Below are 11,603 nucleotides of genomic sequence, written 5' to 3'. Positions count from 1 at the left end.
AAGAAGACCTAGTAATTACAATCTTGCTCCTCCGCCGCTGTTGTGGACTATTTTCTCTCAGTTGGAGCGGTACTTTTGAGTTTCTGCTTTCACCTAGGGAATCCACGCCAGCTGATTCAGCTCGCTCCCCAAGGGATGAAGGCTTCCTAGGATTTGGTCTAATACGAGGCATACGAGGCTAGGAGGGACATACTGCGGAGGGATCCGGTTTGTTGTGGTGTGGAGGGAGCGGGAGGGGGGAAGAGGCTGACAAACTAAGATGGCTGCGGTAGCGATGAGGGCCGCCGCGATGGGGAGCTAACTGGCGGTGAAGGCTGCGGTAGTTGGGAGTCATTGGCACAGTTTGGAAGGAAAGGAGTGGAACGAAGAGGCGGTAGCAGTAGCGGCAGCCTGAGACTCTCAGAACACGGCAGCCACACGCCCCCTAGGCCCTCGGCGGGCGGCGGCCGCCCTGCTTAGGGCCTAGTCCCCGAGCAGTGCCTTGGCTTCAGACAGCGGCGGCGCCATGAGTCCTTAAGGGCGGTCCGAGCCCTCCTGATACTTGGCCCAGCTGTAGGGCCCACCATGGAGCCAGGGTCCGACGACTTCCTACCGCCGCCGGAGTGCCCGGTGTTCGAGCCCAGCTGGGCCGAGTTCCGAGACCCGCTTGGCTACATCGCGAAAATCAGGCCCATTGCGGAGAAGTCGGGCATTTGCAAGATCCGCCCACCCGCGGTAAGGCCCAGGGCTACTGGTCGCCGGCGACAGGGTCGGCGATGGAGGGCGGCGGGGGGAGGGCGGGGAACTAGGGTACCTGGCGGAGAAGTCGGGTGGAGGGCAGCTCAAGGTGTGGGGGAGCGGGGGGTGGGGGTGGGGGTGGGGGCGCTGGAACTGTTGTGGATGCTGCCCGGGTCGGAAAAAGAATGCTGGGGCCGGGGGTCCTCTCGTGATATGAAGTCCATAGTTACCTGGATCAGAGGCACACCCCCCTCCCCACCCCAGTCTTCAGGGATGCCTAGTGGGCGGGGGAGAGTTCACAGAGAGGCACCCCACACATTTCTTAGTTACCACCGACCACCCAGGTCAGGGCTGCGCTAATAAGGCGGTTCTCTCATCTGCTGTCAATCACGTCTCTTAAGGAAGGCAGCCTGATGTAGTGGAAAGATCACAGTTTTGAAGGGAGACAGACCTGAGTTCAAAACTCTACTCTGCAGCTTACTAGCTAGCTGTGTGACCTTGGGCAAGTAACATAATCTCTCTGAGCCTGTGAGATGGGTTTCGTGTACTTTGAATGGTTATTGAGAGAATTAGATTAAGCTAGGTAGTGCCTGTGTGTTGTAGGCACTAGATAAGTGACAATTATTGTGACTGTGAAGGTGTTTGATGTGGCTGTTGATTTTCCCCTAAGTGAGTTGACTCATATTTACTCAACACTGCCCATTCCAGGCCAGTCTGTGATAATAGCCTGGTGGACCAGAGTTGGTCTCACAGTTCTTTCCTCTGAGATGGGTTCAGGGAATTATCTCCTTTCCTAATCAGGGTCGAAGACATTGTCAGGGCCTTTCCTGCATATCACACCCTCCGCCCCCCCAACTTGATTTCTTATAGAGAGTCTTGGACCAATCAGCTTGGGGGTGGGTTACCAGTCCTTGGAAGATGTCTACTTTGCTCTGTCCCAGAATGTAGGAGGTCCCAGAGGATAGGGCATTCCTGGGCTCCCAGAAACAGAATGAAGCTATGGAAGAGGGTGCCTTTGGAACACCTCATTCCCAGAGGTCAGCAGCAAAGGGTGTATCTTTGCTCTTAGGCCTGGCTTCAGACCAGAAGTTTCCCCAGGGGCTAGGACAACTGACGCCTTGCTGGCATGGGGGACAAATGATGATATGTGGTGTTCAGTGACCACTTGGGATTCCAAGGACAGGAATTGATTTGGCTGGAACAGGGTGTTTTTGAGTGAATGTCTCCTGACTGGAATGAGATGGGAAGCCTCACTCCTACTGGAGGAGGGCACCGCAGACCTCCTTTTTCACCTCGATACTTTCTGGTGCTCAGCCACAGGTCTAGGCTAGTTTAAGATGGATCCTTTGAGGGGTGTGGGGTAAGCCAGTTTCTCCCCTGTTGGAGCCTGGCCACAGACCTCTGAGGTATCCTTGTCCTTGGTAAGGGAGTGGCAGTGGGTAGTGAGATGTCAGGAAGGCTAGCAGAAGGGAGAGGCCGGAGTCCTGGGCACACTTGTAGGAAAGAGGCATTATCTGACAACAGTAGGTAGTTGAGGCCTGACATTGATTTTTTTCTGTGTTGGGCTTAGCTGGGCAGGCTAGCCTTGAGCTGGTGGTCGTTACCCTGCCTTGGGGGACCAGGAAGGAGGTGTGTGTGGCCAGCAGGGGGCCGTCCTTTGTTACACTTATCTACCTCAGCAGTCCGCTTCCTCTAATCCGAGAGACCTGGCTCTCTGGTTTTTTTTTTTTTTCCTCTCTCTCCTTGTCCGGGGCTACTCCTTTAGGCAGCTGAACCTTCTTCTGGCTGGAATTTGAAATTCACTAAAGTGGCACATGGGCCCAGAGTGGGAGCCTTTGTGCAGATGAGTATCTGGGAATTGGAGGTTTGCCTGTGGAAGGGAGGTTTGGAATCCGACTTGCTGGACAGGTGACTGTTGTACTTGGGGAAAATAAGTGGGAGGAGAGTGTTGGTACCTTGGAGCAGGCCCAGGACTCATAGCTCACCTCCAAGCTGATTGGTCTGTGCATCTTGCATAAAGGTAGCTAACCTTTTTATCACCATATCCTGATAATACTGAACATTTGATAGACAACAGTGTGGGACTAAAGGGAGGGTAAGGGAGCTTGTAGGTCCCAGGCTGGAAGATTTGTTGGACCTTCCCCAGTTGTCTGTTGCACCCACAGCTCCTGCTCTAGAAATCTCAATTCTGCTATTGCCTGTCATGAGTTCCTTGATGTTGCACTTATTCTTGTCTAGAACTTGATTCAGCAGGAAAGAAGGGTGCCTGGAGTTTTGGGTATGAGCACCTTTTTACCGGGGTTACCTGCCCTAAGGGGAGTGCTATGCTCTAATGGAAGGCAAGAGGACATGGAACCCTTTTGGGAGCTTGTCTGAGTTTGAGTCATACCATTTTAGCCTACATACTTTTTTTTTTGCCCCTGTTTCACTGTGCACCAGGTGTTTTCTGCCTGCTTCAGGTTGGGGGAGGAGTATGCGTGCATGTAAGTGAGTCGTCTGGCCCCGTTTCTAAACGTGTGTGCAGAGGAGGACAGCAGCTTTTTCTTCTGTTTTACTGTTGCCCACCCCCCCCCACCCCCACCCGTATGGATGTGTGCATGTGTGTGTATATATATCACTGGTAGGTATAATGCAGAGCCTTGGATTGGAGGTCAGAAGATACTAACTGAGCATGTGATTTTAGAGAAAGCACCTTTCTTTCTCTGGGCCCCACTTTCCTTAGTAAAATGAGGGCATTGGTCTAGGTTATTCGAGGTTCTTTCCCCCACCCCATCAGGAGCCAGAGCTCGGGGGAGGAGAGGAACACATGGGAGGCTCGGAGGGGGCTAGGGAGGGAACTCTCCACAGCTACCCTTGGGCAAGACAGAACAAGCTTCAATTTGTCAAAGCAGAGTCTCCCCCACTTTTATTACCTTTCCCTGACTTCCCTCCCCCGCTTCCCCAAATCTTCCCATTCTTTGCCACCACAGTCAGGCATCCCAGCATACACCACCACCCCCACCACCACCACCCCCCTCCCCCACTGGACTTGCTCTCCTGCCTCTTCCTGTACATGGCAGGTGTGTAAGAGAACCCACAGGAAGCCTTCCAGACCCAGTGAGTAATGCAGATTCTTGCTCCCTGTTCCTTGCTCTTGCCTCCAATATCTATCTCAGGCCTTTAAACTGAGAGAACAGACATTAAAGGCGCAAACCTTTAAATCCTGCCAGAATTGGAGCTGAGCTACTCTGCATGTGTACTAGGTGGTGAGATCAGCCTTAGATATCAACTCTTAATGATGATGTCTTTGAATAACACTTTTGTTTGAAGCTAGTTTAATTTTCCATGTCAGTCTTGTGAGGAAGTCAGGGCAAGAATTCATATTCCTACCTTACAGATGAGAAAACACGCTTAGAAAGGTAAAATCCTATAGCTAGTAGTATGTAGTAGAGCTAGAACATGAAGCCAGGACTCTGACCGCAGATTCTGTGTGCTTCCCAATACTCTTAGACTGAGTGTCTTATAGTGCATGGCTAGGAGACGAGGGATTAATGTGAGTGTAGGGAATGTTTAGAGTTCACTGTTTGGGGCCCCATCTCTCTATTTCTTGAGAGCCTGGCACTGTACTGTTGGGAGGGACTCAGGAGAAATTTCCCAGGGCATGTGCGTGGGGCCTTGTATATGGACTTGAGGGGCTGCTCGGCCCTGTTGTGAGTTCTGCATGGTGGGTTGGGCTTTTGCCAGATGAAAGGGTCTAGGTTGCCTGGAGGTCTGGAAAGGTGTGAATGGGATGCTGAGCTGCTTTTGGTACCCTATAGTCTTGCACTGTGCTGGAGTGACCCAAGTCTCTTTCCCTTCTCTACCCTTTCAGGACTGGCAGCCACCCTTTGCTGTGGAAGTAGACAACTTCAGGTTTACCCCCAGAATCCAGAGGCTGAATGAACTAGAGGTGAGAAGACTAGCAGCTGGTGGTGGGGGTGGGGAGAATGAGTACTTGAACTCTGATCCCACTTCCCTCATGCCCTCCCTGGCTAAGGTGCTTTACCTAACTAGGCTTTTATCCTCTTGTCTATGAAATTGCATCTCCTTTGCATACCCAGGGCATGAAGGAATCTTCAGAGCTCTGAATATAACCAAGAGCAGTGACATTTATTTTCTCTGAACGAAGGTTTGCTATTTCTGAAGCTCCCCTGTCAACCAGCCTATCATACCTGGTTCAACGAAAGGGAAATATGGTGCCAGCTGAGACCCTTTCTTGCTAGGCCAGCTGAATGTGGCCTCATTTATCCAACTCATTCATAACTGTGTTATCTACCTTCCATCTGTGTTGTTTGGTAAGATGGAAGGTGAGGTAGATGGATGGGAACAGTACAAGAACTAGTCTATGTGGAGGCTGGAATAGTTAAAAACTTGGGCAGGGGATCAGGCAAGTAGGGCATGCCTTCTCCCTCTTGTTATATGTAGGAAGTCTAGGCCCTTTCCATGAGTAGGTGGGGTTCTCCACTAAGGGCTTAAGAATGCCCTGGGATAATGAGAGTAGGTGCCCTAAAGCCAGTTCCGGGTGAGGTCCTGGAGTTTTCCAAGGAAGATGCAGGATAGAAGAATGCTACCACCTCCTCCCCAATTAATTATTCTGTATCCACAAGCTTTAGTAGATGTTCTGGCGTGCTCGTGGGAGTGGGGGATGGAATTAGGCCCAGCTGAACATCCACGACTTAAAAGCTTCTTTGTCTTCTAGACTAGAGTTTCTCAACCTCGGCACTATTGACCTTTGGGGCCAGACAATTGTTTGTTGTAAGGAATATCCTATGCATTGTTGGATGTTTATCAGCATCCCTGACCTGTACCTGTTAGATGCCAGTATTATCCCCTTTGGGTTATGACAACCAAAACTGTCGCAGAACATCTCCAAATGTCCCCAGGGGAACAAAATTGCCGCACATTGGTAGCCACTGTCCTAGACTCAGTCTAGGTGCTGTTTTGGTAAGGGCAAAAGTCACCTCTGGTGGGGGGGGGCGGTACAGGTTCCTTAAAGAAATGTATCTGACCAAGCCTGTGGTGGTATAGTTTGGTCAAGGTATAGCCTAGGACAAGACAGGGGCAGGATTTCCAGAGGGATGGTAGTGGCTAATGGTGGGGGGGGGGGGGGGGGGGGGAGAAGAGCAGGGATGAGGCCAAGGCCAGAAAACTAAGGGCTGAGGTGGAGGGAATAGGGTTTCTGGACCCTTAGGGGTTCCCACAGCCAAGGAGTCGTAGGTCATTTCCACAAGTAGATCTTAGTTTTCCTCATTTATGACATAGAAAGGGACCAGGGCAAGATAGTGAATCGTGGTGACTATCTAGTTTTCCCTAGAACAGACCCTCTGACCAGGGTGAGGTGATAGGCTTGAGGCCTTTGGGAGCCCTTTTTGGGCTACTGAGATTTCAAGGAAGCATGGTACGTGCCTTGTTCTGGGATCTTTGGCCTACATTGGGTCCTGGGTTGGCCAGGTGCCAGTGCTGCTTTGGTGTACTATCTCTTAGTCCTTTAGGCCAACCTGTTTATAGTACGCATTCTTAGTCTTCAGCCACTGTGGACCAAGTTTCATGGCGCGTAAAAAGATGAGTGCGTTCTCTGGAGCCTTTGTTCTCTAAAACATGCCTAGAGCTTAGATAGAATTTTGAAGCTTCCAGAGGGTCTTCACTGTTTTTCTCATTAAATCCACCCCTCTCGGGTAAGTGGATTGGGCAGTTATTTTATTCTCCTTTTATAAATCAGAAAATAAGGGTTCAGAATGTGGAACTGATTTGTTCAAGACTGTACAGCAAATTAGTAGCAGAGGAGAAGCCACAACTTAAGTTATTTAAATCCCAAATCTCCTAATACTTGCTGTGTGAGTCTCTGTTTCCTCGTGTGTAAAAGAGATAATACTCATACAATCCTGTAAGGGAGATTGAGAGAGAATGTATATAAAGTTTTGAATGTTGTACCCTCCCCTGTTTTGAGACCTTGGGCTTACCTAATTGACTAGAAGGTGCCAGAGGTGAGAATGTAGGTGGGGATAAGCACTACCTAGTTCAGTAGAGCCTGGAGTCCAGTTCATTGGGAGAGGCCCTGGGTAATGTAGGTGGGCTGTACCCTTTCTCTTCCCCTGAGATTGGGCCAGAGACAGGCAGGAGTCAGTTCCCAGTGAGGAGGCCAGCCTCTTTGAGCCATTTCTTCCCCAGGCCCAGACAAGAGTGAAGCTGAACTACTTGGATCAGATTGCCAAATTCTGGGAAATCCAGGGCTCCTCCTTAAAGATTCCCAATGTAGAACGGCGGATCTTGGACCTCTACAGCCTCAGCAAAGTAAGAATAGGTTTTTCTCAATCCCCCACCCACCCCCCACACAAATAGCCTTGGCATTTTGGGGGCCCCCCTTGGTTTGGATATTGGGTTGCTGTGCTGCAGTAGAAGCAGCATAGCCTGGCAACATACAAGCTATCGTCAGAACTTCTTAGTGTCTCTTGCTGACTCTGGGTGGTGGTGGTTGGGAAGAGGGGGATAGCCTCCAGTGATGTGAGAAGCTAGAGTCGTCCTCATTGCCTTTTCTACAGGCCTGTTCCCTGTTGTATATACACACAACATATCCATGTCCCTTCCTGTTTGTCATTTCAGATCGTGGTGGAGGAAGGTGGTTATGAAGCCATCTGCAAGGACCGTCGGTGGGCCCGTGTGGCCCAGCGCCTCAACTACCCACCAGGGAAAAACATTGGCTCCCTGCTGCGTTCCCACTATGAACGCATCATTTATCCCTATGAGATGTACCAGTCTGGAGCCAACCTTGTGGTAAGGACACTAGGCTGAAGTGGAGGGAGGCTTTACCCCCAGATACATTTTCTTAATGGAACTGGTTCTGTGGACTAGAGACTTAGGACCTAGACTTTATCCATTCCTAGTGATGCTTATAATCTTTCCGTACTGCTCAGGGTCAGAGGTCCTAGAGTTTTTTGGTCTGTATGGCCAGCCTACTATCCATTATGAGATAAGACCTTAAATAATAGAGAAATTCAGAGGAAGGAGAGATGTTTCGGGCTGGAGAGATCTGGGAAGAGATGAGTCTTGTGTGGTTGGGGAGAAAGTTGTGGGGGGAGGTGTTTGGAAGAAAGAATGGCATAAGCAAAGGCACTGAGAATAATTCCCAAAGTGTATGTGGTGTCAATGAGGAAGACTAGTTGAGCAGGGGCTGTTGGTACGGGCTAGTTGAGTGGAACCACAGCTTTGTCAGTGGGTGAGGGTAAAAGGGAAGCCCTCGCTGTTGGAGGCTGGAGCCCCATGCCCTAACCCTTACCCCTCATCTTTACCCAGCAGTGTAACACACGTCCATTTGATAATGAGGAGAAGGACAAGGAATACAAACCCCACAGCATCCCCCTTCGACAGTCTGTGCAGCCTTCCAAGTTCAACAGCTATGGCCGGCGGGCCAAGAGATTGCAGCCTGATGTGAGTACTTCCCCCATCTATCTTAGGGCTTTGGGAGTGGAGTGAGTTTTCTCCCTCCCTCTGGCCAAGGTTGTGTCCCTTTTGTCAGTTCTCTGAGTTTTGAGCGTTAGTGTGCCTCTCTTCCGTCACTCTTGCTCTTTCTTCTGCCCTCAGCTGAGTGTCTGAGCTGGCTCTTGATCTTTTAGTACAATATCTGTTGCATGTCTGTCCTTCTTGCCTGTCTTGTTCCATTCCTTGCTCACTGTGCTCATAGAAGTAAAACTCTTCTTTCTCCTTATACCTGTATTTTACCTCTAGGCAGAGGCTTGTATGCCAGGCATTTTCTAGGCACTGGGGATACAACAGGACAAGACAGACACTGTCCCTGGGCTCATTAAAGCATGTAATTTAGCAGATCATATTAGTCACTACCATTTGTTGAATGCTTATTCTGTGCCAAGCACTGTTACATTTTTTTATATATATTATCTTCAGTCCCCTCATAACTCTGTAAGGTAGGGGTTAATGTTCTCATTTTACAGTTGAGAAAACTGAGATCTCGTCCAAATTCCTTTCCAAGAGAGGGCTGAAGAGGGAGCTCACTTTGCCCTGGCCTGCCTATGCCTCAGCCCCTGGCATGAGCCCAGGTGATATATAGTCTAGCTATTGTTTTTTTATGATGGGGCAGTCTGCCCCAGATAGCAGTCTTGATACATTCATGTCTTTCTTCCTAGCCGGAACCCACAGAGGAAGACATTGAAAAGAATCCAGAGCTGAAGAAGCTACAGATCTATGGGGCCGGTCCCAAGATGATGGGCCTGGGCCTCATGGCCAAGGATAAGACTCTGCGGAAGAAAGGTGAGGCTTAACAGGCTAAGCCAGTGTGAAGGTTGGACTCACCTGGGGAGAGGAGGCAGGGCGGTAACTGTCTCGGACCTGTACTTTAGAGCTGCTTTTCTCTCCCAGATAAGGAAGGGCCTGAGTGTCCCCCCACTGTGGTGGTGAAGGAGGAGCCTGGAGGGGATGTGAAGGTGGAGTCAACCTCACCTAAGACCTTCCTGGAGAGCAAGGAGGAGCTGAGTCACAGCCCAGAGCCCTGCACCAAAATGACGATGAGACTGCGGAGGAACCACAGCAATGCCCAATTTGTAAGGACCCTTCAAGGACCCATTTCTGGTCCCTTCAACAAACATTTCCATGTCATGGCACTGGACCAGGTTGCATTAAGCAGAAAAGCAGGCCTGATGGGCCCTGCCCTCATGTAGCTCACTTAATTGGGGAAAACAAGGCCAACTTGCATGGAACAAAGAATAGGAAAGGGTGATCAAGTGCTGTCAACATGAAGTGCTTGGAAGGGTCCGGAGGAGACTCAACTCTCCATTGCTTCAGGATAAAGGCTAAGCTCCTCATTACCATCTGTGAGCTAGTTCCTGCTGACCTCTAGCCTCATTTCCCAGCACTGCGCACCTCACTTCTCTGCTGTAGCCACACTGAACTATTTATAGGTGTGTTCATTTTTTCTTCTAAGGTACTCCATGCTCTTTCACTCCCTCACACTTTGCACGTGCTTTTTTCTTCTGCCTCGAAGACTTTCCCCCTGCCTCTCTGCCCCATTGCCAAACCTCAGTTTGCCTTCAGGTTTCAGCCAGTTTCAAGCGTTACCTTTTCAATAAAGTCTTTTCTCAAGGCTGTCTCTCCCTTTCTTCAGCTGATTTGAGTGTTTCCTTCTCTAGGCTCCTACAGTGCACTTTATGGGCCGCCATTGGCAGTTTTCACACTGAGGTTTTAACTTGTATGAGCATGTATCTCTAGAGTTCTGTATATTCTTAGAAGGCAGATACCACATCTTACACATCTTTATGACCGCAGAGTCTAGCATGGTGCTTAACACTTAGGTGTTCGGTAAGCATTTGTTGAACAAATGATCGTGTGATAAAGGGCCTACGCTCACAGCTCTGCAGTTAAACTGCAGACCTAGTATGAATAGCCTGTCCAAGGACCATGAATGATCCAGCTGATCCAACCAGCAAACGCAGTAGGTTTGTAATGGAGAGCTGTATGAACCGGGGTACTGTCTGGAGGGGCCTGATGTTTGAAGGCTGGACAGGGTTTCGGTTGATGAACTTTTGCTTCCCTCCCCTGGCAGATCGAGTCATATATATGCCGGATGTGTTCCCGAGGGGATGAAGATGACAAGCTCTTGCTATGTGATGGCTGTGATGACAACTACCACATTTTCTGCCTGCTGCCTCCTCTACCTGAGATCCCCAAGGGTGTCTGGCGGTGCCCAAAGTGTGTCATGGCGGTAAGACCTCCCCAGCCTCAGTCCACATATACCTCATAGGGTGTAGTTGTCTTTCTTCATCTGGCCTTGTTGAGGGCCGCTTTCTAGCTTAGTCACAGTCTTAAGTTTTGGGTGCCTGGGGTGAGGAGGCTAGGCTGGGCAGAGCTTTCAGGGAAAGAGGAGGAGTTGACGCAGCCATTGCTTCTTCTGTCCTCTGGGAGCTCCCAGACCACCTAGGGAGGCAAGATTCATGATTAGATAGACTGTATATGATGACGTACAACCAGATGCTAAATTGTGTATTGCAAATTCTGAGGTGTAGAAGTTCAGAGGAGAGGAAAATGACTAAGGGCAATAATCAGAGAAGATGTCAGGAATGAGGTTTGAAGGATAGGAATATGAAGAAAATATTGTTCTTTTGATTGCTACATATTTTTATTTTTTAGAAAGCTTAGAAAATAGAAAAATTACCTATCATCCTAAAAAGCACCTATTAATAGTCTGGTATATTTCCTTCTAATCTTTTTGCTGTTGTGTATTCATAACTATCTTTAACAAGTTTGGGATCTTACATGTTTTCATTTGTTATTTCATAGTCATTTTTCTATATTACTAAATTTATTCACAAGTATGACTTTTTTCTTTTAGGGGATACAGGATAGTCCATCACATGGATATAGTATTTATTTAGTTGTTTCCTTCTTAACCATGATATTTGGATTGGTTTGCAATGATGTAGACTTTTAACTAGGGAGCCCTGGTGGTGCAGTGGTTAAGCACTCGGCTACTAACCGACAGGTTAGCATTTCAGACCCACCAGCGGCTCTGCAGGAGAAAAGGCCTGGCGATCTCCTTCCATAAAGATTTCAGCCAAGGAAACCCTATCGGGCATTCTGTCCTGTCACATGCTATGACTATGAGTCAAAATTGACTAGATGGCACCTAACAACAACACAACAGACTTTAACTAGGAATATTCCAGACTGGGGTTGGAAAAACAACAGGAGCAGCGGTACACAGGAGAACGTACCTAGTGTGGGTAGGGGCATGTGGAGAGCAGCTGAAGCAGCAGTGAGGTCTAAGAGGCCTGGGAAATCTGGCAGGGTGGCCTTCCTTCATCCAAATTCTGGGTGCTTCTACGTTTGCCTCTGGGTTTCTGGACGCAGAAACCTTAAGGACT

The 11,603-nt window shown here is 49.2% G+C and overlaps 1 protein-coding gene across 10 annotated transcripts in view; it reads left to right on the top strand.

Moving 5' to 3' along the window:
* The window catches only part of KDM5C (lysine demethylase 5C), a 33,357-nt gene continuing 21,754 nt past the window's right edge, over positions 1–11,603 (top strand). For 3 of the 10 annotated variants that reach the window (XM_064278311.1, XM_064278309.1, XM_064278304.1), the window contains exons 1-8: positions 1–714; positions 4,568–4,645; positions 6,904–7,026; positions 7,336–7,506; positions 8,029–8,160; positions 8,874–8,997; positions 9,106–9,287; positions 10,286–10,444. In XM_064278311.1, coding sequence (XP_064134381.1) covers positions 565–714; positions 4,568–4,645; positions 6,904–7,026; positions 7,336–7,506; positions 8,029–8,160; positions 8,874–8,997; positions 9,106–9,287; positions 10,286–10,444 — 1,119 coding nt within the window. In that variant the 5' untranslated portion in view covers positions 1–564. Of the gene's footprint in view, positions 715–4,567; positions 4,646–6,903; positions 7,027–7,335; positions 7,507–8,025; positions 8,161–8,873; positions 8,998–9,105; positions 9,288–10,285; positions 10,445–11,603 lie in introns of all 10 variants that reach the window. The other 7 variants (XM_064278310.1, XM_064278306.1, XM_064278303.1 and 4 more) reach the window with 4 other exon arrangements.

Source organism: Loxodonta africana, chromosome X (assembly GCF_030014295.1).
Source record: "Loxodonta africana isolate mLoxAfr1 chromosome X, mLoxAfr1.hap2, whole genome shotgun sequence".
Taxonomy (NCBI): Eukaryota; Metazoa; Chordata; class Mammalia; order Proboscidea; family Elephantidae; genus Loxodonta; species Loxodonta africana.
The sequence above is the reverse complement of the archived record's forward strand: the minus strand, read 5'-3'. Positions and strand labels throughout refer to the sequence as shown.